The 27,446-nt window shown below is 43.0% G+C and overlaps 1 protein-coding gene across 1 annotated transcript; it reads left to right on the top strand.

Moving 5' to 3' along the window:
* Positions 1–483: 483 nt before the first annotated feature.
* GTPBP4 (GTP binding protein 4) lies at positions 484–27,079 on the top strand. The gene is made up of 17 exons (XM_036342547.1): positions 484–601; positions 2,020–2,190; positions 5,740–5,843; positions 5,924–6,060; positions 7,421–7,521; positions 8,958–9,050; positions 9,693–9,884; positions 12,583–12,648; positions 15,243–15,332; positions 16,184–16,294; positions 18,595–18,672; positions 19,005–19,056; positions 19,587–19,687; positions 21,221–21,418; positions 22,375–22,440; positions 25,233–25,376; positions 26,383–27,079. The coding sequence occupies exons 1-17, from the start codon at positions 554–556 to the stop codon at positions 26,533–26,535; spliced, it is 1,905 nt and encodes a 634-aa protein (XP_036198440.1). The 5' UTR covers positions 484–553; the 3' UTR covers positions 26,536–27,079.
* Positions 27,080–27,446: the final 367 nt, after the last annotated feature.

Genomic DNA, 27,446 nt, shown 5'->3' with positions numbered 1-27,446 from the left:
CCTTGGACTCCTGAGTCCCCGGAACCCCCTGAGATCCCCAAACCCCGGGTACCCAAGACCCCCCTGATATCACCAGAGAACCCCGCATCGCCGAGACCTGGGAGACCCCAGGAACCCCGAGACCCCAAGACTCCCTGTAACTCCTGGATCCCAAGGCCCACCCGAGACCCTCCGGACGCCAAGATCCCCCAGAATCCCCGGGCCCCTGAGTTTCCGGAGACCCCTGGATGGCGGAGACACGGATCCCAAGGGCAGCCCGTCAGGACCCTTCCTTTACTCCGCAGGATCTGAACCTCCGGGCCGCTCCACTCCCGGGATCCTCCGTCCCCCGGGCGCCCCTAGCCCACCCGGGCCTGCGACTCCCCTGCCAGGGACCTCCGGCCGGGCGGGGGCGTTGTGTGACCCGAGGGCTGTGCGAGGAAGATGCAGGGAACGCCCGGACGTGACGCGCGGTAGGCGGAAGTCCCGCCTCTGTCACCCACGGAAGTCCCGCCCCCTTCCTCCGCCCGAGTCCCGTGTGTCTGCCTGCTTCCCTCGTGGCCGACCCGCCGACATGGCGCACTACAACTTCAAGAAGATCACGGTGGTGCCGTCCGCCAAGGTGAGCGTCCGGGGACCTTCCGCTCTCGCCTTTTTCCTGCAAAGCTCCCCTGCCGGCCCGCGACCCAGGCCACATCCTCGAAATTAGGGGTCCCCCGGGCTAGGCCCCCCCGCAAAGGGTGGGTTCCTTTCTCAGACCTTCGAGTCCTCTACAGAGACGAGGGATTCCTTCCTCAGTGATTGGAGTCTTCCCAGAGAGCAGGGTTTCTCTCTACGGAGGCGAGAGGTCCTTCCCCAGGAGTTGGCGTCTTTCCTCAGACATTAGGTCCCCCCACCCCCAGAGGTGAGGGGGTCCCCCTCAGACGTCAGGGTCCTCTCCAGAGAGGAGGGCTCCTCCCCAGAGGTTGGGGTCGGTCCTCACGACGCATAGTGGTCTCTCCTTTGGAAAAACTGCTGTTTGAACTACTCTGTTGTTCCTCCTCTCTTATTCCGTAGGTCAACCCTGTTATTTTTAGGCTGTAAAATAACTTTGTTTTTTGCCTCAATAGGAAAGATAAACTCAATTGTCTGACCTTGCGAGCTAGCCATCTAACTGATGCGCTGATACTGATGCCAGGTGCCTGTGTAGATCGATATGTACTCAAGGTTACACGCTGTCTACAAACATAACTTAAAGAACTAGAAGGAGATAAAAAGGAAATACTCCCTCCTGTGTTTGTTCAGAATTTGGCAGAGGTGATCTGCTCTGAGCCTGCGCGCAATAAAGATGACTCCTCACTAATTGGCCCATTGGGCTCTTGTCCAGCTCTCTGGTTTGCGATAGAACTCTCCGACATTAGGGGTCCCCCCCCCTCCCAGAGGTGAGGGGGGTCCTTCCTCAGACGTTAGGGTCCTCCACCAGGGGCGAGGCGGAAAGCTTCATGAAGCAGTAGCTTTGGAACTGGCCCCTCGAGGGTTCACAAAGGCGGCAGACGCAGGAGGGAGTAGCGACCTGCAGTCCGACCTCTGTATCCCCGCTGGTGCTGCAGGCACCTGCCAGCTGGGGAACTCGCGAAAAAACCTTTCATGCCCTTGTCTCCTTAACAAGTCCTAGGAAATTATCAACAGTGGGTTTTCGTTTTACTCATTGTTTTATGTGCTTTTAACGTGGTAGGATTGTTTTTATCTTTTCTTAATACTGTGGAGTGTTTTGGTTTTTTTTCCTGATTTACGCTTGAGTTGTCTACTTACGTTTTCAAAGGTTTTTAGGTGTTTGGGAATTAAAAGAAAGATTTATTTCAGCAGCCATTTGCTAAGTGTTTTTTAAAGGCCAGAAACTATGAAGATGAACAAGGTTGTATATAAAAGATTTAGTTAGAAAAGGTGTCATTTAAAAAAAAAGTACTATTATTAGATATTAGTCTTCCAAGAAGGTTTCGATAAAGTGGATGAAAAGTAGGCGCATCTGGTGTAACTCTTTCTTATTTTATTTAATTGCAGGACTTTATTGACCTGACATTATCGAAGACGCAACGGAAGACTCCAACGGTCATTCATAAACATTACCAAATTCATCGCATTAGACATTTTTACATGAGAAAAGTCAAATTTACTCAACAGAATTACCATGACAGACTGTCACAGATTTTAATGGACTTCCCCAAATTGGATGTAAGTGACTCTAGAGTCCACAGATGCTTATGTAAATGTTAGCTTTTGGGTAATGGGTTTTAACCAGTTTGGTCTACTCACCTCACAGATTACGAAGGAAACAGAAATTAATGGAGTTGTCTAAGTTTACTCAGTGAGTTAGTGGCAAAGTTGGGAACAGAACATGGTTTGTTATTTGTGTTATTTTTGGTTTTAAATTTCTTAATAATTTTACTTTCTGCCAACCAAACCCTGTCTAAGAGGGCCCAGCGCTATTTCCAGGTTTTGTAACTTTGAGGCTCGCAGGGTCCAACCCAGGGTCTCGGGAAGCTGTGACTGGATCTGGAAGTTGTCGTGGCCCGCCAGCTGGCCTGGTTTCCTCTCCTGCCTGTTTCCAAGGCTCTTTTTCCTGGCCTCAAGTTGGGTCCGTGCCCTGAGGTCTACCACTGTTTGTGATCCTGTTGGTTCATCAGCCGGTGATGGTCAGGTCAGCTCTGACTGCTTTTTTCACTAGTGGTCAGAAATTGCTCGGGGGAAACCGTGATTTTCCATTCAGTCACAAACGTTGAGCTCTTCACTCTTCTGCATAGTGCAGTTTGCCTGTTTGTTTAGTTGTAGAGAGGTGGAGCAGCACTGCTTCTGAAGTCCTCGTGTAGGATCACATGGTAGCGAGGTTATGTGAGATGGTGAAGGATGTGAGAGTGTAAACTTGCCACTGTCCTAAAATAGTCTTTATATTTAAAAAGATAATGATATAAAAAATGAAATAAAAAGATATTGATGGTCCTAGTCAGTTTGGCTCAGTGATAAGAGCATCGGCCTGCAGACTGAAGAGTCACGGGTTCGATTCCTGTGAAGGGCATGTACCTTGGTTGCAGGCCCCAGTCAGGGCGCATGTGGGAGGCAACCAATTTCTGTGTCTTTCTCACATCAGTGTTTCTCTCTGTCTCTACTCCTCCCTTCTACTCTAAAAATCACCTTATCCTTTGTTGAGGATTAACAAAAACAGAAGATGATGGTTTGTTTTTAAAAATACAGAAATGTTTAAAATAAAATTTAAAGGTTTCTGCTAGAGGAGTGACACTTATATGTCTTTCAATAGATGCTTTTGAACAAGTATTTCTTGGGAAAGAGAGGCTTCCCCTTCTACCCTCTCAGGTGTGCAGCCTAACCTCTAAGGAACCCCACAAGACTTGCAGACGGGAGCAGTGGGCAGTGGCAGCTTGTCCCAAGCTCACCCCCTGAACCTGTCTCCAAGGCCCCCTTTTCTCTGATTTCTCAGTGAGCCCAAGAAGCCTCTCCTAGGCTCTCTCCTGCCCTGTCTTTCCTGTTTTACTGTTCCCAGCTTTAAAAAAGTGCTCTCAAAATTGAAAAACAAACAGGATGAGATTATTCTAAACTAATTTGATATTAGGAAATACCTGGTTTGAACGAACAAAATACTTTGGTCTAATTAGTACCAGATTTCTGTGGTTCTTTGTAAGTTTTATCTTCTTCTATGGCATCATTTTTTTATACATTAGAGGTTCAAATTTATGAACCTTGTATTTGTGTGTTTAAAGCTAGAGTTAGTTATCTGAGAACAGTTTCAGGGTAGAGGGTCAGAGTAAATTACCATCCATCAAATGATTGCTGGGTCTCGGGTATTGTTCTAGACCAGTGATGGCGAACCTATGACACACGTGTCAGAGGTGACACGCGAACTCATTTTTTTGGTTGATTTTTCTTTGTTAAATGGCATTTAAATATATAAAATAATATCAAAAATATAAATCTTTGTTTTACTATGGTTGCAAATATCAAAAAATTTCTAGATGTGACACGGCACCAGAGTTAAGTTAGGGTTTTTCAAAATGCTGACACGCCGAGCTCAAAAGGTTCGCCATCACTGTTCTAGACACTAGGAATACAGCCGTAATAAAAGAGGTCCCTAACTTCATCTCGTGTGGGGAAAGACAGTAAATGTGAAAATACATGGTGTGTCAGATAAATACGGAGAGTAGGGAGGTTGTAAAAGACCTGAAGGAAGTGAGGTGGTAAGCTGTCTGGCTCCCTGGGGAAAGCAAGCGCCAAGGCCCTGAGGTTCAGAGTGTGGTGTCTTCCCAGAACAGGTGGACCCAGGAGATGGAGGAGAGCACTGGGACGTGGGTCAGAGAGGTAATGGGTGGGGCGAGGCGACTTGTGTAAGGCTTGAATTCTGTTAAGGAGGGAAGCCTTTGGAGCTGAGCCTGCGACTGACCATGTTCTGGCTTAGCTCTTAGAGGATGACTGGCCTTTACAGGTAGGAGGCCACTCAGGTCAGCGCAGTGACTTAAAGGACATGGTGGTGAAGGAGTTGAGAAGTGTTTGGCTTCAGGGTATCCTTCGAAGGAAGAGCTAATGGATTTGCTCATGGAGTAGGTGTGGGCCATAGCCCACAATGGAGTTGCCCTTCACCGAGACGGGGAGGGACACTGGTTTGAGGAGGTGGAGAACAGTTTGTACATGTTAATTGTGAGATGGGGGTGAGATGTTCAAGCAGAAATGCCGAGCAGTCTGAAGCTCGTGAGTAGTCTGGCCTGGAGATGGGAAGATATGACTTGTAAAAATGTAGATGCCTGCCCTGACAGGTTTGGCTCAGTGGATAGAGCGTCGGCCTGCAGGCTCAAGGGTCCCAGGTTTGATTCCGGTCGGGGGCATGTACCTTGGTTGCCGGCACATCCCCAGTGGGGGTTGTGCAGGAGGTAGCTGATCGGTGTTTCTCTCTCATCGATGTTTCTAACTCTCTATTCTTCTCCCTTCCTCTCTGTAAAAAATCAAAAAAAAATCAATAAAATATATATTAAAAAAAAAATGTAGATGTGTGAGAACCTATGGACGGTCACCTAGGAAATGAGTGTGAGACGAGTGCTTTGGAGAGTGTGAGTGGTTAGTATTGGAGCTCGAGCCAGCTAGGGGGTTGGAGAAGTAGCCAGTGAAAGAGAAGATCCTGGAGACCAGGTGAATAAACGCATCAGGAAGTGTGGGAAAGGATTTGGTGAGAAAAAGGGAGGACCGGATGTCACTGGTGGTGATGAGCTGTTTAGACGGCCTGGTAGAGACAGTCCTGACTAGTTTGGGTTGTGGGAATGGGGAGAAAGAAAAGACTTGGGGCGGGGGGTGGGGGGGCGGGGAGACAAGGGAGTTTTAAAACTTAAAATTTGGGGGGAGAAATAATAGGTTTACAGGTTGATGGGAATGGCCAGGTGGAGAGGGAATACTATCTGGAGCTCAGTTCTTGAATTGTAAGGGGCAGGGTCCAGTGCATGGATGGACCAGGCCTTGGTTGGATCGGAGAACAGTTCTCCTACAGGAGTGGGGTTGAAGGTCTGTGGATGGGCAGAGGTGTCTGCCAGGCTTACTTCCCTGTAACTCCTGCTGTCTCAGAGAACCAGACAGACGTTAGCCAGGAGAGAGATCTGGGGAGAGATGCCACAGGTGTGGGAAGAGAGGGAAAGGTGTGATGTATTTCCCTAGGAAATTATTCTTCAGGTATTATGTACAATAGGGATGAGAAACTTGGGCCAAACTGCTTTGCTTTTTTTGTTACAGGATATCCATCCATTTTATGCTGACTTGATGAACATTCTCTATGATAAAGATCATTACAAGTTGGCTCTGGGACAAATAAATATTGCCAAGAATTTAGTGGACAAGTAAGGTATTTTCCTAATATATTATCTTTTAAATTGTCAAAAGTGAAAATAACTTATGTGCTTCTTTTTATTTATTTAAGTGTTGCTAAAGATTATGTGCGGCTTATGAAATATGGAGACTCCCTCTACCGTTGCAAGCAGCTGAAGCGTGCCGCCCTGGGGCGAATGTGCACTATTATCAAAAGACAGAAACAGAGTTTGGAGTATTTGGAACAAGGTATTTGTCATACATAAGCAAAAATGGCCTTGAGTGCATTCTATTAAGGTACTTGGTCCTTGTCAAAAACTTATCTTTGAAATGTTTTATTTTATTTTAGAGATGACAGGGCCAAATTATTTTTCCTAGTCTATCCTATAAGAAATTCTGACAGGCCAGTTATTGAAAAAGTAACTAGCACTTACAATACTTACAAGTTAATAGTACTCTTAAGAAAACTTATGTTTCTCATATTTAGTAGATTAGACATATACATTATAAATCACGGGAAATACCAAAACTATGTAGGAAAATAAAATGGCTCTTAGTTTGTGTTTGTTTGTTTGTTTGTTTGTTGGTATAGCAAAGGTGGAGATTTATTAAAGAACAAGTACAGACTCCCACAGGGGGAGGGGAAAGAATCTTACAGCACAGACTTCCAGGTGGGGAGTGGGAAAGCGTCCCCTGATTCCTAGTTTTACGTATTTTTTTTAAATGCTTTTCTTTGTAACATGATAGCATCAAACTGCTACTTGTTTTGTTACCTGATAGTTTCATGTACTAGGACAACATCTGAATTAACATAGCATGGTTTTTATTAATACAGTTCTTTCCTTTGTTACGTTCATATAATTTTCAGGTGGTTTTGTTCCCCCCTCTCCCAGCATCTAGCAAATAATTTGCGATAAGATTGCAGTACTTGGCTGCTTTAACCTTCAAGGCAGCCTAGTAGTGTCACTGGTGCTATGAGCACTGCAGACCAGGCCCCTGTGTAGTAGTCATTACCTGGAAGCAGCCCTCTGTCTAGCCAGAAATGATGGATCACACACTCACTTCAAAAGCACTTTTCCAAATATTTTTCAGTTAAGGGTCACCTGGACACTTAGACGGTTTTTGGCCTCACCTAGAACCTGTTAGATAGGAATACCAAGCTGGTACAGCCTAGGATGGGATTCTTGGAGCAGATAGATGGTCCTTTTTTCATTCATTTGTATTTTGTTTTTTTGTTAATCTCCACCCGAGGATATTTTTCCATTGGTTTTTAGAGAGAGTAGAAAGGAGGAGGAGAGAGAGAAACATTGATATGGGAGAGACACATTAATTGGTTGCCTAGTATACGAGCCCCGACTAGGGCCGGGGATCGAGCCTGCAACCTAGGTACATACCCTTGACCGGAATCAAATCCAGGCCCCTCAGTCCGCCGGCTAACACTCCACTGAGCCAAACCGGCTAGGTCTCATTTGTTTTTTCTTCATCACATTATAAATGTTGGAATGATGTTAATATATCACAATATTGGAGTGTAAGTGAAACAGATCTTAAACTGAGTTTCTTAATTTTTCTTGTGAAATTAAGCACATTTAACTTGAACTTCTCACAGTGCGTCAGCACCTGTCTCGTCTGCCAACTATTGATCCGAACACGAGGACCCTGCTTCTATGTGGGTACCCGAATGTCGGCAAGTCCAGCTTCATCAATAAGGTTGGTTTGTGTCTGATAATAACGCAGAATACTGAGGTCCTGAGGCCAAGGGTCTGCCATGTTCTGACTGTATGGGATGGAGGACGGCTAATTAGTCCTTGAGTTGGTACTGTCCTGGGTTCAAAACATTGTGTCCTCGAAGGGAGGATTGAGTTTATCTGATCCTAGATATATATATTGCTGTTACAGAAACAATTTTTGATTCTTGTGTGCTTCTTACAAATTTTTAAGAGATTTGAGATGTTACAGTACATTTTTGTTAACATACAAGAGCCTCTCACAGGACATGTTGTCTTGGCATGTTCTGGGAATAGTGGTGCCAGTGGGCCTGCTGTTCGCTGTGGCAGGCTGCACTTGCCGAATGGGACTTCACTCTCTGAAAGTATTTCTCGGGTACTGTCCCCTTAGTTGCCATGTCAGCTTTCACATAAACTATTTGGTCCATGTAATGGGGAGTACTGAGTCATTTTTATTTGAGTGAGTTTATTATTTGAGGCTCAAGGGCACTATTTATGTAAGTAACTTGGTGCTTCGGGGTAATTTACCTGACTTTGAGGGACCTGAGCAGAGCAGCAACAGCTATTAAAATGTCATTTCATAAACAGCTCATATACCAATAAACAGTTGTTACATGCATATACATCCATGTGGCTGTTTGTTTCCAAGAATACCTTTGCCTTTAAGATTTACGGATTTTGTCCACAAGCTGTGCTGACATAGTGACAAGCCGTTTCTCTTCAGTGTCCTAGCTATATCTCAACACTCGAAGGCCAGTTCTGTGGAGTAAAGACGGAACCACTTAAATAATTAAAATTAAACAATAGCCTTGACCAGTTTGGCTCGGTTGGAACATTGTCTTGTACAATAAAAGGTGGCGGGTTTGATTCCCAATTATGGCGCATACTGGGTTGAGGGTTCTCTCCCCAGTTGGGGTGAGTGCTGGAGGCAGCCGATAGATGTTTCTCTCCCCCCCCCCCCCCCCCCCCAGATCAATTAAAATATATTTCTTTAATTAGTAAAAAAAATTTTAGTTTCTCAGTTGTGCTTGACTACATTTCAAGAGTTCATGGACAGTGTGTGGCTAGCAGGCCCCAAATGGACTTCGCAGATGTAGAGTGTTTTTTTCGTTAAAGAAAGTTGTTCTGGGCATAGCAGGGGCTGGGGCAGGCAAGGAAAAGCTGGTGGGTGTCCTCCTCCGACTGGGCCTGCCTCGCCTCCCTTATCCTTGATTCAGGCTCTTTTCTCTGCTATGGGCGGTGATGAGGAAGTGGAGACCATCACCTGTTGAAGCACAGTAGCTCTTGTCCTCAGCAGTTAACCATGGAAGTCTCACTTGAGCTTTTTTCCTCCTACTGTAAGAGTCTTGATAACATATCTGGGGTACTTTTACACTGTGTGAGAGGAAATAAAGTGTAGAACACTGTGATTGGTTTCAGGTGACAAGAGCAGATGTGGATGTCCAGCCTTACGCATTTACCACCAAATCTCTGTTTGTTGGACACATGGATTATAAGTATCTGCGCTGGCAGGTAAGAGCTCTTATCTTTAAACGGAACAGATGTCCTGGTGGTTTGTTAATGGAATGACTTTGATCCCTATAGCACAGGGGATCAAAGTGTCTTATTATTTAGTGCACTTTTTAGAGTGGGGAGAATGAGGAGGTGGAAGTAGACTCTTAGGGTTGCCAGGAGTGCCCTCATGAAGAAAACTTTGAGCTTTGGGGTTGCTTAAGAGCAGTTCCCATTTCTCTACCAGGAGGCTTCTGCATTATGTTAACAGTGGTGCTGCTGAGGAAAGTCTTGTCACTGTTTCTGACCCTGTTGTTAGAAATGGCATTTACTAATTTGAAAGCATGAAGCCGTGTATTTCCACAGTTGAATTTGACTTTATCAATGATGAAGTAGTTCCTCGCACATGGGCATGTTAGCCAGTTATTCCAGTTCTGTTTCATGATGTCACTAATAGCAGAGAGGCATTCTCTCAAGGTCATTGCTAGTTCCTGAATGAGCTGTGGAGGTGCCTCCATCCCCCGTTTCCCCTTACCGCTTTATTTTATCATGCTCAGCTGGGAGACCTGTGTTTTATTAACTAATCTTGTCAGTGACCTCTGGGATGTGCTGGACAGCAAGTTTGTGAGCAGTGTGCTTTGGAGTGACAAGTTTGACTGTTAGGTTGTAGATACCCCGGGGATTTTGGACCACCCTTTGGAGGATCGGAACACAATTGAAATGCAGGCCATCACGGCCCTGGCCCATCTGCGTGCTGCGGTGCTGTATGTGATGGACTTGTCTGAGCAGTGTGGGCACGGGCTGCAGGCGCAGCTGGAGCTCTTCCAGAACATCAGACCTCTCTTTGTCAACAAGGTAAGTGGGTATTTGGATATTTTCTAATTTGCATGATCAATAAGAGAACACAACAGAAAATACAATCCCCAAAGTGATGTTTATCTTGGAATGACCCAATTTAGGTTGGAGAGGTTGTTCACATTTAACTAGATCACTCTAATATGTACTCTGTAGGTGCACTTATGAGCTTAAGACAATAATCTAGTTCCCATTCATCTTGGGTATTCTCAAGTAATGAAAAGTATTTCAGCCTGTAAAGCTAATGCATTCATGAAGTGCTACAGACTTGATCAATAAAAAACCCTCTAGATTTGATTTATGTTCATCATATACAGTTAAAAGGTAAGGACATCCTCCATCTAAACCTATTTTTCAAAAGGTTTGGAAGCAAAGGGTCCAATGTGATTTAAAAAATTAGAATGTATCATTTCTAGCATCTTAGGTAGGTAGGTACATCACGCTTACTAAAGTCTGACATATTCATTATTTTGATGTCAGTTGTCCACATTCATACAGCTAAATGTAAATTTCATGAAGACTTCAACCTGAACCTTGTATTTTCCACAGTGCCCTGCTAAGGATTCTTTGAGGTCCATAGCGGATTCACTATGACACCTGATATTCTGTCCTCAGTAGCCTGATTCAGTAACAGTAAATGCACACCTAACTTGATTTTTGTTCTTTCCTGCCAATCCAGGGTTGCCAGATTTAGTAAATATAAATACGTGATACCAATCTTGAATTTCAGATAAATAACAAATTTTTCAGTATAATTATGTCCCAAATATTGCATGTGACATATGTATAGTAAAAAAATAAAACTAAAAAACTCAGTCCTGGCCAGTGTGGGTCGATGATTAGAGCGTTGGCCCATGTACCAAAAGGTGACGGTTTCAATTTCTGGTCATGGGCACGTATCTGGGTTGCAGGTTTGATCTCTGGCCCCAGTCGGGGTGTGTACTGGAGGCAACTCATTGATGTGTCTCTCACATCCATGTTTCTCTCCCCAATCCCTTCCTCCCTCCCTCCCTCTCTCTCTAAAAATCAGTGGGAAAAATATCCTCAGGTGAGGACCAACAACAAATTTCATTGTTTACCTGAAATTCAAATTTAACTAGGCAATCTTTATTTTTATTTGGTGACCTTTTCAGTCATTCTCCTACAAAGTTGCCAGGTATTTCTAGTAGCCCCCAGTTTGTCAGACACATCTACTTAACAGTGGACACTATTATAGCTTTGTCAAGGATCCCCATCGCTAATGTTCTAAGTATCATGGAGGAAGGGACACTCTCATTAGGTGAGTGTGACTGGAGGTGCAGGATTAGCTGAGATGCTGTAACCTCCCTGCAGTTCCAGAAATCAGGAGAGCAACACAACATTTTTGTGTTGTTTTCTAAGGAATTCTCTTAGGCTGTGGAGGTTAAATATTTTTTACTAAAAATAGCTTTGAGCCCCAGCTGGGTGGCTCGTTTGGTTGGAGCATGGATAGGAACCCAGGGGTTTCACATCTTCACTACTTTTTAGCCTGAGAGGAAGCAGCTACATAGCTGATATCCTTGAAATACCCCCTGGTTAGCTTAAGCTTAAAAGATACTTTAGCATTTTTCCAGAAATGCCTGTATTTCCACAGATAAATAGTGCTTTGAGGTGCCAAATAGTGTTGGGGGTACTGTTTTGTTTTCACGAGATCCACATTTATGCTTACAGCACATTTATGGATAAAAATTCAACATACAATAGTTAAGAAACATGTGCTTCCAGTAAAAGTTTTTTTTTAACCTGTTAGCTACATTTATGTGTGAATAAAGGAAATGATTACTAAAAATAAAGTAGTTGAGCATTTGTACAAAATATTTTATGAGGCACTCATTATGTTGCTGCTATTAAACCGTTGTGTACTATATAATTTATAAATGATTTAGTCGTTCTTGTGGAATGAAGGTTTATTTAAAATGTTACAGAAATCCTATAAATATTTGTAAAGCTGCTATTGCCATTATACCAGTATTAAAAATGTATTCTATCTTGCATCATTTATAATTCTTTTTTTTCTTTTTTTTTGTTTTTTTTGTTTTTTTTGTTTTGTTTTGTTTTGTTTTTTATTATTAGTTAAGGTATTACAAATGTGTCCTCATCCCCCCCATTAACCCCCAACCTCCCCCCCACACACAAACTCATGCTCCCATCCCCCTGTTGTCCATGTCCATTGGTTTGGCTTATATACATGTATACAAGTCCTTCGGTTGATCTCTTCCCCTTACCCCCGCCCTCCCCTACTTTCCTTCTGGGGATTGATAGCCTGATTGCTGTTTCTCAGTCTTTGGGTCTGTCCCTTTTCATCAGTCTATGTTGTTCTCTATAATCCACAAATGAGTGAGATCATGTGGTATTTATCTTTCTCTGACTGGCTTATTTCACTTAGCATAATGCTCTCCAGTTCCATCCATGCTGTTCATTTATAATTCTTATGACAGATTGTATATTATACCCATTTGAGAATCCTGTAAATCTTATGGTTTCAGTAAACTGTTGCTAAGCATATGCTCCCAATGTTTATTTTGAGACAAAATGACAACCAGAGAATATAAACTACCAAGGTGCATCTGGTTATGTTTTTAAATAAAGAGCAAATAAACAAGGTGGTATGACCAGTACCACATTGATGACCTGCAGTATGAAGGTGGTGATCATCTTGTTATTTCTCTTCTCGTTGTAGCCTCTTATAGTTGTAGCAAACAAATGTGATGTGAAGAGAATAGCTGAGCTTCCAGAAGAGGACCAGGTAAGTCAACTTTATGTTCTCAATATTTCTTACCAATTCTAAATCTCATCTCAGATTGCCAGAGTTTAGAAAGAATTATAGCAGTGCTGGTCTGGCTTTTGGTTTTACAGTTGAGATAGTATCCTTGGTAGTTCATTCAACATGACATTATAAAAACCTCTTAGTGGTAACTAAACCTGAAATTTCCTGATGGCTGCTCTGTTAGAGGCTGTGGAAGCATCCATGTGTGCAACCGATCGGTACATTTAACCTCTGGAAGATTTGCTTACATAGGAACGACTGTTGTACACCAGGGCCTTGAAGGGAATGTAGCTCAGGCCTCGGCAGCAGGTGCACAGGAGCAGCACTTTGCAGAGTGAGTTTCTAGGTAGCGGGGTTTCATAGTGTTGCCTATGTGTCTGCTGCATGGAGTCTGTGATGAAGTGAGTTCGGAAACTGAGTGAATGAAGGAAAATGAGCATCTGACACTGTAGGACCGGGATCTGTCGTGTCTGCTGAAGTTTTCCAAGAGACAGCATGTGAGCCTTGGTTTGTCAAACTGATTGAACCCTGCAGCCCTCTTCAGTAGCATCTTTCAGGACAGGCGCTGTGAGAAACTTTGCACTAATACAATGGTTCTCAGGTTGTGCCCGTGACCACTAGCCAACGTCACTTGCCAGTGGTAATATGTTCTGAATGCAAGGCCTCTGAAGTCAGAAATGGGTGGGGGGCACCTAGCAGGCGTGGGCTTGAACAGCCCCCTGGTGATGGGTGCACACTTGAGGTTTGGGAGCTACTGCAGTAGAATGATGGCTGCACCTGGCCACATGCCCTGGAGCATGCTCCATTGAGTGGGTCTCGAGGAAGGGGCATGCTGCTCTCTTCCCAGTGCCCCTGGTGTCATGTGGACATTTCATGCTTGGTGAGAATTAGAGTTTTTCAAATAGCCATGCTGGTTTCCTTGGGGAACTGTGATATATTCTTTAAATTGCTGAATATATAAACACACCACCAGATAATTCACTTATTTTTTAAAAGGCCCGCATACCTATTGTATAATCTCAGTTTTTCTGTCTAAAAGCACTGGAGGGTGGAGAAGGTTGGGATGCTCAGGCTCTGATGTTACACATGCTTGAGTTCAGCCTCACAACCTAGCAGCCCTGACGGGTGAGGTCACCAACAGTGACACCATTGGTTTTATATGAGTGATATGGTTGGGAAGATTTAGTGAAATCGAGAAGTAGGTGACAGTGGGCACTATTGCAATGGTAACTGTCTGGATAACACTCTCTTGTAGCCTGTATTCATCGGTGCTCTGACTCAGCAGCAGCAGGGTGGGTTACTGTGTGATGGACGCTGTCTCCACATACTTAGGCGGAGGCAGAGTGTCTTACTTGGGTCACACGCTAGTCAGTAGTGAGGCTGGCTCTCTGACCCTGGTATTCCTCAGGACACTGCTCGTTGCAGTAGGGAAGCAGGTCTTATTCACACGAAGCTAACTATTGCTGGATTGGTCGACTGTGAATGAAGTTGTGTATGGGGAAAGGGCACACAAATGAGGTCCTTTCACTTAAGAGTCTTAGTGGCTTATAAGGAGCTAGATGCATAAACATTTTTGTGTTGTTTTCTAAGGAATTCTCTTAGGCTGTGGAGGTTAAATATTTTTACTAAAAATAGCTTTGAGCCCTAACTGGTTTGGCTCAGTGGATGGAGCGTTGGCCTGCGGACTGAAAGGTCCCAGGTACGATTCCGGTCAAGGGCATGTACCTTGGTTGCAGGCACATCCCCAGTAGGGGGTGTGCAGGAGGCAGCTGATCGATGTTTCTAACTCTCTATCCCTCTCCCTTCCTCTCTGTAAAAAAATCAATAAAATGTATTTTAAAAATAAAAATAAAAATAGCTTTGAGCCTCAGCTGGGTGGCTCGTTTGGTTGGAGCATCGTACACCAAAAAAGGCTGCAGGTTAGATACCCAGTCAGGGCATATATCTAGGTGTGTATGGGAGACAACTAGTCGATGTTTATCTCATATATATATTTCAGAGAGGAAGAGAGAGATAGAAACATCAATGATGAGAGGGAATCATTGATTGGCTACCTTCTGCATGCCGGGGACTGAGCCCATAACCCAAGAATGTGCCCTTGACCGGAGTCGAACCTGGGACCCTTCAGTACATAGACCAATGCTCTATCCACTGAGCCACACCGGCTAGGGCTGTTTATATTTTATCTCTCTCTTCCTTACTCTCTAGAATAATCAATATATTCTCTGGTGAGGATTTCTTTTTAAAAGCTTTGAAAACATTCTAAAAAAATCTGTATCTTGATCTTGCCAAGTTTGTTTTTGGAAGGTAAGATCTCACAGAATATTCTAGAAAGCCTCTGGTTTGCTTGCTGTAGTCTGGTTTGATCCTCCTAGTAATTTGTATTTTCTTAATTACAGAATAACAGAGGGAAAAATAAATAACTGTTTTGGGGGAGATGTCCTTCAAAAGAGTTAGAACAAACCACAGATGTTGTGCTAAGCAGCATTTATAATACCCACTTGAGGAACAGTAAGATTTGTTCATGGGGACTTGGAAATAACATGTCTCTCATTTTCCCTTTATATTCCCAGAAAATATTTACAGATTTGCAGGCTGAAGGATTTCCTGTGATAGAGACCAGCACCCTGACGGAGGAAGGGGTTATCAAAGTGAAAACAGAGGTCAGTGCTTCCTCGTAGGCAGGGGCCGAGCACTTTACTGTCTCTCTTGTTTGAGAAAAGTCAGTCGTGAGGAAGGAGTTTTCTTTGCAGGTGAGTGCTTGTGGCTTAGGCAGGAGGCATGAGTGCAGGCGCCCTGGCTGAAGCCCTGGTCCCACCCACCCCCCTGAAAGGGGGGTTTTGGGCGATGCTTTCACTCCCGGCTCGGGGAGTTTTAACTTTGTCCACTGCTGCTGTTTCAACCTGCCAATATTTCCATGGGAGCTGGATGGAAAAGTACTTCCATGGAACCTGTTCAGAAGTAGAAGGAAAAAATAGTAAAAGTGGGACCAGCTCAAGGAAGTACTTCTTGTTAGATTTCACATGATTCTAACATTCTTATTTTGTTATTTTTACCTGAAATAAAAAGGGCAACTCTAATACTGTTGATTTTATTCAGGCTCAGTTGCTCTAGTTAGAGTCCTGAGGTGGGATGTGGATCAAGTTAGGGAGCTGTCTGGTTAGCGCGGAGTCCCTGGTAGTGGAGGAAGGGCCCAGAAAAGGCTGTGGGGTTACTCGGGCCAGCTGTGTGGTGGTGCTGCCTCCGGGTTCTGCCTCAGATTGGGCCTGGGCTGGAAAGGGAGAAAGAGGCAGCCTCCATCCTGGAGTGTAGGGTCTACCCCAGGGGAGGTACTGGACCTTGATGTGGTTCTGGAGACTTAGCCACTAGATGTCACTACCGAGCAGAACACCTTGGAAGTGACATGGTGTGATTATGGTGTCAAAACATACATAGTCTCTGGTTGCTGGTTCCTCCCTGGAGGCTGCTGCAGGATGCTTTGTGACTTTCATGCCTTGTTTTCACACTTTCTTAGGCTTGTGACAGGCTCTTGGCTCATCGAGTTGAAACCAAAATGAAAGGAAATAAAGTCAATGAGGTGCTGAACAGATTGCATTTGGCTATGCCAAACAAAAGAGATGATAAGGTAAGGGTGCTCTTCCAGAGACACTTTGAGATGGAATTATGGTGTTACTGACACAGCGGACATGCCACGTGCTTCGTCCAGGGGCCACAGATGCAGTTGCACATACCTGCATAAATGGATGTCATGAGCGGGCTTGAGTTCTCACTCAGGCTAAATCCTGCCACATATTTTTAAAAAGGCAAAAAATGAGTGTGAGGTGCCAAATTAAAACCTGCTTCTCATTCCACCAGGCCTATTAATGTTAACTCTGTCTTGTTTATCTTTCCAGAAATATTTTTGGTATAAAAGCATATTTTTTAAAAAAATTTTAAACACAAATTTTGTGTTCTTTAAGTTTTCATTTAATTGCTAGTAGGCAGTGCTCAAGTGCACATCTTTACACACAGTGTTGTTGTTTTTTAATTTTCAAATCTATCTGTAGAGATTTTAAGGTGTGGCATTGAAAATATTGTCCTACAAAATGCCTTATGTGTATATATTGTGCTGATGGTTCCTTGCACCTTTGGTGTTGACATCTGTTAGTCTAGTGCAGTGGTCGGCAAACTCATTAGTCAACAGAACCAAATAACAATACGACGATTGAAATTTCTTTTGAGAGCCAAATTTTTTAAACTATATATAGGTAGATACATTGTTATTAACTTAATTCGGGTATTCCTAAGCTGGCCTTTGCTAAAAACGTCCTCGCTGAGGTCAACCCCTTCCAACTCTCCCATCCACACTCGTCTTGTATACTTGTTTTGTCTGTCTTTTGTCACCCGCGCGCGATTTGCAGACGCGACTAGCACTAACCACTGCACAGTGAGACTGCTGACTGACTGGCTCACTCAACTTGTGCATGAATCACGCGCGCCTACCCCGTGCTGCGTCTCCCGTCGCCCCACCTACCGACCGACACCCCCCACTTCTTCTAACGCCACTTCTTCAAAATAGACTCGCCCAGGCCAAAAACTGACTTTTGCGCATGGGCCACGAAGTTTCAATTGCACGTGGTATTTTGTGGAAGAACCACACTCAAAGGGCCAAAGAGCTGCACGTGGCTCGCGAGCCGTGGTTTGCCGACCACTTGTCTAGTGGATTACAACTGGTTAAAGATAGCTGCCATCTGGGTGAACAGTGATGTGACTATGTCATGTATACAAGTATCAAATTATGATGGTGTACACCTGAAATATATATAATCTTGTATACAATTTTTAAGAGATGGTTCCATTATGATATATTTCTTTAAGGATTAGTGCAGGTGAGCAGCATTTTTGATGTGCTGCTTGGCCTTTTCAGTTCTTTAGGTCATTTCTATTTTACCCATTGATTTGTAATTTTTATATTAAGGTAATTAGACTGGTATATATTTTTTAATTTTTTAAATTACAGTTAACATTTAGTATTATGTGGTATTAGTTTCGGGTGTATAGCTTCGTGGTTAGACAGTTATATACTTTAAAAGGGTTTTGTACTATAAAACTTTTTTGGGTTTTTTTTGTCATTGGAGGATTTTTTAAAAAAAATATATTTTTATTGATTTCAGAGAGGAAGGGAGAGGGAGAGAAAGAAACATCAATGATGAAAAAATAATTGACTGACTGCCTCCTGCATGCCCCCTACTGGGAATCGAGCCCACAACCCCGAGCACATGCCCTGACCAGGAACTGAACCCTGACCTGGTTCATGGTTTAATGCTCAGTGACTGAGCCACCCCTGTAGGCTGGAGGATTTTCTTTTTAATCTCAGGGAAAGTACACATATTTATGCTATTAGCGTGTATTAATATTTTCTCTGTGGTTGCTTGGTTTGGTGTCTTGCATATCAATGCCCACCACCCATTCCAAAAATAGTTCTTATACTTTGATGGTTTAATTTATTTTTAATTTTACCTGGTTTGAATAAAAGTCTTCACTTAGTTTTGAATTTATTTTGTTAGGAAGCAGGTGGAGGTAGTTATCCAGCTCTACTTTTCAGCTAGCTAGTCATTTATCTCATGTTTATATCTAAATTCCTTTTGTTCATGATGTGCTTTATTTCTCATGTTGCTTCCTTTGTTTATAATTGTTCTTGGTAACCTTAATGTTTATTTTTTCTAAATAAACTTTAGAATCGGCTCTTAGTCCTCCTGGCTAACATGCCCAAACCGGCCCTGCACCCTCCCCTCTCCCCATGATTCATCTGTTGGTTTTTAATTGGCCTGGGTGTGGTTTTATATATTTTTGCAGATGGAGAATTTACTCTTAGATTTTCATTTGTGTGTTTCTTTCCCATTCAGCAAGGTGTTTACATAAATATTTCCCATAATATCTTTTTAGGAGAGACCCCCTTTCATCCCAGAAGGAGTGGTGGCACGCCGGAAGAGAATGGAGATTGGAGAGGCTCAAAGGAAGAGGGTAGGTCACTGTCGACCTTACTGGGTTTACTTGTGAGGGTGGGCAGAAAGGCTTTGCAATGAGGGATGGAGACTTAGAGCATGAACAGGCCAATAGCACCATGACACTCTGTGAGAAGATGGCTGTGAAACCCCGCACAGGATCCCACCCTCGTGTATGTGGCACAACAGCTGTCCTACTGGATGTAGGAGCTGAGTGCCAGGTGTGGAAAGGATTAGTCCTTAGGCTGGAGAGGAGGTTATTTCACAGGAACGAGGAGGAGAGGCTCAGCTATTCTGGACCTGAAGGGTCAAATAGAACTGATCATAATTGTGTGTTTTTTTAAATTGCAGGAACGAGATATTGAACTGGAACTGGGAGATGATTATATTTTGGATCTTCAAAGTAAGAGCCTGCATGTACTAGTTATTTTAAAATGCCAGTTTCATGTAAAGTGTTTCAGGAAAGTGTGAAAGAGCTTTAATGAGCACAAATCTTCCAACATTTCGCTAATTTCTTAAAAATGAAAGGTTGCATGCTGGCAGGGCTCTGAGATTTCTTCCTTTCTGGTAGTTTTCTGTCATTTAAGGATGAGAGATTATTTTTGTAACTTTCATAGCAAGTAATTGTGGAGCCATGTTGATATTGTCAGTTATCTGTTATTCATGCCTTTTTCCTTTGAGTATATCATACTTGTTTTATTTTTGTTTTCCTTTATGGTCATTTCACCCTGAGGTACTGATAGACCTTGGGAAATGTTTGGGGGTGAATCTTTAATGAGCAGATGGCTTTGCTTACATAGTGTCTAATACAGACACTGTTATCTTTAGATAGGGAAATGGCTTGCGTAAGTTATAACTTGCTTTGGGCACATGGTAGTTGAAGATATTAAAAATTACTGTAAATGTAATTTATTTATTTATTTTTTACTTTAGAGTATTGGGACATAATGAATTCATCTGAAAAGTATGATAAGATACCTGAGATCTGGGAAGGCCATAATGTAGCTGATTACATTGATCCTGACATCATGCAGGTTTGTGTCACTTGTTAAATTACATGGTTTTTATTCCTTTTTAATACAACTACAAGAAGATACAAACACAACTTTTGGCTGGTCTCATGGTGTAATGGTCTATGACTCAAGCACAACTGTGGGCTCACCTGCCTCTGCTGCCATCATTCCTTCTGCACCCACGAGCCTCCGTGTCCCCAGTCACCCACAGCTTGCTCCTACCGAGTTCTGGAGACTCCAGCGCTCTGCCCATTTGCAGGGCCATTCATCCTCTTCCCGCTGAGGCCTTTCCCTTCTCGGCTCCTGCTCTACTTCCCTTGGCCCATCATAGCAGGTAGCCTGTCTTTGTGAAGAATGAAGAGCCGCCGTGGGTGTGAGTGCCCAGGTGCTTCTCGTTGGCAGGTACTTTTAGGTGCAGCACCCCTGGTTCTCAGACCTGGTTCCTTGTCTTCTCCAGAGTTTTGCTCCATCACCAGAATCTGCCTCCTGTTTCATTCCCCTCCTTGTTTGCTTTTTCTTAGCACATGAGTGCCTGCAAATTTCTGTCATCTTTAAAAAGCAAAAGTCCTGTGTCCTCCTTTAGTTGCTAGCCTTCTTTTGTCAGGCTTTTTGAAAAATAAAGCTTTATCAATATTTGCCATCTACATTTCCCCACTTTCTTCTCCTCAGTTCCCTTAATTAATGGTGCCCTTAATTTATACTTTCAGTCTTCAGATATCAAGGGATTGAACCCTAACATAAGCCCCCTTCACACTTTCTGTTTTTTCCACTTCTAAATAGTCCTGTTGTCTGTTGTCTGATGTTCATCCTTGCTGCCTTGGCTTTAACTAGTCTGTTTTCCCAGCTCTTCCCTTTACATTCTGTTGTCCACACTTACACACACGAGAAGCCATGTTGCTCTCCTCTAAACTCTCCCATTGTGCCTCCTACCTTCATCTCTCATTGCACAGTGTCCTCAGTGTGGATTCTGGGTGGCCTGTGATTAGTCTGGCCATGCCATTCTAGTCTCTGCCCCCACACTGTCCATAAATAGTGATGTAGGCACATCTGACTGCTGGATTCCTGTGAGTTTACTTAATTTGGTTATGATATACCTACATGCATTTAAAAATTTTAACAGTACAGCCTGTGAGGTTGTGTTTAGGGATGGCATTAAGATGGATAAATGGATACAATAGTAAAAGATCAGTGCAGACTAATGATTTAAGTTCTTCAAGAACGGAGGTTCTTCCATGTACCTGCTGAGAGAGGGGATTGAGGGAGGTGCTGTCTGTCTGCACATTTTTAACCTTGCTGTGTACACTCATTGTTTTTAAAGGAGAAGAAGATCTGGCACCGAGCAATTAATATGTTGTCAGCTCAGCATTTGTGTAGTCTTCATTTTCCCCCCGTAATCTTTGCTAGTAGGTCAGCTCTGACATGTGTATGAGGCCCACATGAGACAACCCTGGCATCCATTGCACACTGAAAGGCTTAGAGGAAACCTAATTCCCATAGAAAGGTTCCTACACTTAATTTTTTCAATGTTGATTGTGTTTATGACCCTTTTTAAAGAAATTGGAAGAATTAGAAAAAGAAGAAGAGCTAAGAACAGCTGCTGGAGAGTATGACAGTGAATCAGAAAGTGAAGATGAAGAAATGGTGGAAATCCGACAGCTGGCAAAAGAAATCAGAGAAAAAAGGAAGTTGAAAATTCTGCAATCCAAAGAGAAGGACACACAGGGACCCAGAATGCCACGAACTGCTAAGAAGGCAAGTTTTGTGTCCCCTCAAGGAGGTGTGACTCATTTCTTTCCATACTGGATTCTCGTATATTCATTGCTAGATAAAACATTCTCACCTGTGTGTAGTAATAACATGCTTTTTTTTGTTGTTGGTATGTATTGACTTTCAAGGTTAGTTGAGTCTTGATTTTTATTTCTGATTATTATGCCTTTCTTGGTGATTTTCAAAGTTCATAAGATCATAATTTAGTCAGGACTCTTTTGCAATTTACAGAAACCTAACCCAATCTAACATAAATCTGAGGGCGATTTACTGGCTCCTGTGACCTATTAGTTCAAGCTCGAGTGGGTCAGTAAGGTTGGGGTTCTTTCCAGCTCTCAGATCTATCTCTGTAGGCATCTTTCTCTACTGTTCTCGTCAGGGTGGCAGGTGAGGTTAGATCCTCTGGTCGCCCCCAAACTGCATTGCATGATAGAAAAGGTGGAGGCAGCTCCCCAAAGACAGAAGAAGATGTGCAGGGCAGTTAAAGTTTAGTGGGACAGGAAGGAAATGACGACAGTGCACACACCTCATGGGTATTCCTGTGCTTGACACTGTTTTCATGTTATAGCAAGTGAGTGGTTCTTGGCAGACGCAGACATCACTGTATCCACCAGTGGTGCTGCAGGGACACTGGCTGGGGGTGTGTCACATGACCTGCCTTAATGACCTCATATGCACACAGGAATCCCCTGCAGAATTGTGCAGAATCCAGGGATAAAGTGTACACTGTTCTACACATGGCAAGTGCCCAGGAAATGTTAGTTTTCATGGGATTTAATGAGCTGTCTACAAACATCAGCATGAGCCCAAGTAAAAGATACATAATTTGTAAAAGAGGTGTATCACAGATCGTTATAAAAGTCACGTTTTCTTCTGAATTTTTTTTAACATTTCATCAAACTGGTTTTGCTTAAAAGAAATATACTTTCCCCTCTTTTCAGGTTCAGCGGAAAGTCTTGGAGAATGAGATGCGCAGTCTTGGTGTTGACATGGATGATAATGACAACGTGAGTGTGCTGAGATGGTCTCAGATACTTCATAGTTGGTTACAGCTTTGTACTCTAAAACCAGGGACTCAGAAACCTATAGGGTCACAGAGTTCACTAGAAAAGAAATTAGGCCCTGATCAGTTTGGCTCAGTGGATAGAGCATCGGCCTGGGGACTGAAGGGTCCCGGGCTCGATTCTAGTCAAGGGCATGTACCTTGGTTGTCGGCACATCCCCAGTAGGGGGTGTGCAAAAGACAGCTAATCGATGTTCTCTCTCATCGATGTTTCTAACTCTCTATCCCTCTCCCTTCCTCTCTGTAAAAAATCAATAAAATATATTTTTAAAAAAAGAAAAAAAAAGAAATTAGATCTCCTCACCATGGACGTGTCTGATCCTTGTCCTGAATACTGTCTCAGATCTCTGCTGTTCTTGCTTTGGAGGAGTCGTGTCTACATAGGGAGCTGGGCTGAGCCTTTCACAGAGAGGCCCTGGAGTCTCAAAGGATGAGAACAATTAACTTATTTGTGTCTTCTGTTAAGCTTGTATCTCTTGTTTTGACAATAAAATTTCTTACTACTTTGAAAAGAAAAGAAATTAGAACCTGCAGATTTTCTGTTGAGGAGCTTCACTAGCCTGGCAGTTTGGTTGGAAGTGGTTAGTTGAGGACAGATAGTGTTAGTCACACTATATTGTCTATTCCCTTTTGGGGAACAGGTTGGGCATTTGGCTCCTCCTGTTGGTACAGGATGGTGTTGCCACAGTCAGTTCTTGCTGTTCCCATTTGAGAAGAATTTAGGAAGAAGACTTGCCCATGCCATCCTCCTCAATTAGAACTCATCCTTGTGGGTGGAAGGTTTCCCTGGATGTCATTCTGGTGTCCAGTTTAGTTAATGTCAGGTGTGCGCAGCCTCCCTAGGGGCTTTTTATTTACCTTTTTTTCTTTTATTAATGTTTTCTTATATTTGTGTATTCATTAAAAAAATTTGGAAAGTTCCTAAAACTAGAAAGAAAACAATTACTTGTGGTTACAGTGCACAAAAATGAACTAGGCTACCATGTGGTGCATGTCTTTTTATTCAGTGTTTATGCAGAGAGCTTTAATCTCTGTTTCTTTCTTTGAAATCTGTTTATACCCATATGCTGCATCTATATTTCATTGTGCAACAGGCACTTTCTTTTAGAGTAATAGACTTTTCATTTTTAAGCCTTTTTGATTGCTTGCAGTTTAAAAATGCATTTGCTGTTGCCTTAAAGAATGTAAGCTGGTGTGTAAAAAATGCACAATAAAAACAAGATTTGTGTCAGTGAATAAAATATATATAAATTGGAAATGTTAGAACAAAACAATGTTGTCGGTCCTACACAGTTTTTTGTTTTGTCTTGTTTTGTTTTTCCTACACAGTTTTTTTACTGGAACTTTAATTTTGTTTACTAAAGTCTTTACCTGGTGCTTTGATTAGCTTCAGTTATCAAATAACCATGAGGTACTATTGAGTCTCTCAGTGGGAGGGAAACTTAGGCTGCAAATCATCCAAAGCTGTGTTCTGAAATCTTAACAACTAGAGGGCATTTCAGGTACCTGTTAGAATTCCAATGTTTTTTCCTTAGTGAGTTATCCCGGCATATATACATCTTTGTATAAAAGAACTTTTCTGTATTCGGGATTATTTTCTCAAAACACATTCCCAGAAGTGGAATAATGAAATCAAAGGGTAGTGTTTGTTGAAGTTCCTTTCCAAAAGGGTTCGACTGATTTGGATTTTCATCAGCAATGAGTGAGAACCCCCTGCTCACATGGAGTTGTAGTTTAATATGCAGATGTAGCTTCTGACTTTTGGGGGCTTATTAAGTGTTGGACTTACTGCTTGCCTGCCTTTAGAGGGAGCTGAGTTATCCTTTGATCCAGATAAGTGGGGGGCTAAAGAACAACCTGTCGGTGGCCATCTGCATGGCTTTGCTGAACCCCAAGGCTGAGCTTTCTGATGTTCACCACAGTGTTGACAGGCTTAACCCAAAATGGAGGAATAAAGAAGTTAAAACGCTATGTCTAAGATTCAAATTGTGATGCTGAGCTAATGATCTAGGTCAGTGGTCGGCAAACTGCGGCTCGGCAAACTGCGGCTCACGAGCCACATGTGGCTCTTTGACCCCTTCAGTGTGGCTCTTCCACAAAATACCGGGTCTTCCACAAAATTCTGGCTTCTGTGCATGGGCCACGAAGTTTCAATCGCACTGAAGGGGCCAAAGAGCCGCATGTGGCTTGCGAGCCGCGATTTACCCACCACGGATCTAGGTTAGCCCTACCAGACCTGAGGCCCTGAACCTAACTGTCCCCTATACCTGGGCTCCTGAGCATTAAAGAGAAAAAACCAACATGATATAGAAAAATGTTAGTTACATGCAAACAAGTGGTTAGAATAAGATGGAACTTGGAGACATTGTAGAAAATAGGTCTAGGCAAAGTACCGAAAATTAGGTACAGCGGTATCGCGGCAGATTCAGAAATTACCGAAAAATCGGTACAGCGGTCTGGTAGGGTTAAGGGAAAATATTGCTGGGTAGGCAACTCTAATTTTTTTAATGGAATAAAATTAGCTTCGTAACCATCCAGTGTTAAATGAAAAAGAATATTTGACAAATAATTAATGTGAAATTAACTTTGTGTATTTTAAAGACCTCTTTTTAGCTTATTTGGTAATGGCTTTGGTAAAAGCTCCTGAGTGCCCTCTCCCCTTGGAGTGATTTCATGTTTGTCACTAAGCCTGAAAGCCAGGCTAGGATCCTGAAGTGTGTTCTTTGTGCTTTTCAGGCCCATTATGCAGCCCAAGCCAGAAGGTCTCGGAGTGTCACTAGGAAAAGGAAGCGGGAAGACTCTGTCCCGCCCACATCTCTTTCCCGGAGTCGCAGTTGCTCTCGAACTCCACGTGATGTGTCTGGTCTTCGGGATGTCAAGGTTAGTCTCTGTCATGTGCAATTAATAACACGATGGCCTCTGCTTTTGGCTACCTGAACGTTCAGGGTAAACCCTCCCCATCCCTCAGCTGTCCTTTGGAGCAGGAAAGGGCACATGCCTGGGTTGCAGGCTTGATCCCCAGTGGGGGGCGTGCAGGAGGCAGCCTATCAATGATTCTCTCTCATCATTGACGTTTCTCTCCTTCTCCCTTCCTCTCTGAAATCAATAAAAATATTTTTTTTTAAAAAAAATGGGTTGCCCACAGAACACCATTCTCTCGTGGTGAACAGAAGTATGATGTCATGGGGCACCAGGTGGTCTGAGCCTATGCCCCAGCCGTTTAAGGGTGTTCTAGGAAATGGCCCCTGCTGAGCCCCTAAAGGCCTGGGGCCTCACCCACAGTGAGTCATGCTGGGAACCAACCGAGCTTTTTGGTCAGTCTTTTGGGAAATACACTTTGGATGTACATTGTCTCTTGCTGAAACTTGATTTTATTAAATACACCCCAGAATTGTTAGTTTCAGCATTTTGAAAACTCAGGTAAAGTAGAAAGTCTGTATAAATGGGCAAGCAATCGACTTCATGGAAACCTGAGGTTTCCATTCCACCATGCCATCTCCATCTAGAAATCTGATTTTAATATCAGTCTTGCCACTTGTTTGTCAAGTGTGAATAGTACAATTTCATGGGTCCTAATCTGAGTTTCTTTGTCCAAGAGGGAGTTAGAATAGATACACTCTAATCTTCCACGCTAAATATATTTGCTCCTTGTAGGTACAAAACTTGTCTGGCTGTAATTTTCCTCCTGCCTTCACATGCAGGTGTTGGTTGAGTTCCTGCAGGTACTGCAGTGGGTTCAAAATAGCATTGAGTGAGGCTTACCTGGGTTTTCCAGTACTGAGCACACCTACATTGTAAAGACAGACTATTAACGGGTCATGAAAATGCACATGGATATTTGGTCTTCAGTAAGCACCTCATGTGTTTTATGTTTTCTCCTCTTTAGATGGTGAAGAAAGCCAAGACTATGATGAAGAATGCTCAGAAGAAGATGAATCGCTTGGGGAAGAAAGGGGAGGCAGACAGGCATGTGTTTGATATGAAGCCCAAGCACTTACTCTCTGGGAAGAGGAAAGCTGGTAAAAAGGACAGGAGATAGTGTCCTTCTCAGCGGAGCAGTTTGGCGTTTGGCGGGACTGTTTGTTTCTGGTTTGATACGGTATGGTCTCACAGAATTGGAGTCATGATCTGTAAACTGGAAATAACAATGAAATAACTAAAGCACCTGTTTTCCTCAAAATTATGGTTAACCCTTAACAATACAGGTGTGAGAAATTTTTATCACTGCCTAATATTGCAAATACTTTGAGTAGACTGGTTTCTGCTTTTAATGGACTTTTGATTGCATCAGATTTGCAGAACTGGGAAGATTTATTGGTGTGACTGTTTTTGATGAAGAAAAGTCTTATTCTCTTCAGCAAGATGGAACTTTGGTTTGGTTCCCTGCATATAAATAGTCCTTCCTTGCTAAGGAAACCTCTCCACTTGTGGCATTGGGCAGAAGGCTGCCAGTCCTGCTTTGCAGATACAGGTTGAGGGTTTGTCAGATGCCAGCACTAAATTATTTTCTAGTCTTTTTGTACAATGTACCATTGTAATCTGTCTTCATTATTTTATCCAAAATAAACTTCTTTTAGTTTTGATTATTTTGTTCATGTTTTTTGTTTGTTTGTTTGTTTTTAAGCAAAATATTTTTTTGTGGAGTAAAGAGCAATTAAATGTAGGCATGTCCTGTTTCAGTAGTTCTTGACTGAAAATCACATTTTAATTAAAACATAAACATCCCAATACTACCACAAAAGCACCTCCTGGGGAGGGATCTGTTTTCAGTTTTTTGCTTAGTATAGAGTGTCTGCCTGTGGACTGAAGGGTCCCAGGTTTGATTCTGGTCAAGGGCACATGCCAGGGTTGCAGGCTCGATCCCCAGTAGGGGGTGTGCAGGAAGTGGCTAGTCAATGGTTCTCATTATTGTTTCTATCTCTCCCTCTCCCTTCCTCTCTGAAATCAATA

Source organism: Myotis myotis, unplaced genomic scaffold (genome assembly GCF_014108235.1).
Source record: "Myotis myotis isolate mMyoMyo1 unplaced genomic scaffold, mMyoMyo1.p scaffold_m19_p_1, whole genome shotgun sequence".
Taxonomy (NCBI): domain Eukaryota; kingdom Metazoa; phylum Chordata; class Mammalia; order Chiroptera; family Vespertilionidae; genus Myotis; species Myotis myotis.
Note: the sequence above shows the minus strand (reverse complement) of the source record. Positions and strands in the feature narration are given on the sequence as shown.

Coding starts and splice junctions, on each gene's coding strand:
- GTPBP4 (XM_036342547.1), top strand. CDS start 554: ATGGCGCACTACAACTTCAAGAAGATCACGGTGGTGCCGTCCGCCAAG. Junction 5,844..5,923: donor GCCAAGAATTTAGTGGACAA/GTAAGGTATTTT, acceptor TATTTATTTAAG/TGTTGCTAAAGATTATGTGC. Junction 25,377..26,382: donor CTGGTCTTCGGGATGTCAAG/GTTAGTCTCTGT, acceptor TCTCCTCTTTAG/ATGGTGAAGAAAGCCAAGAC.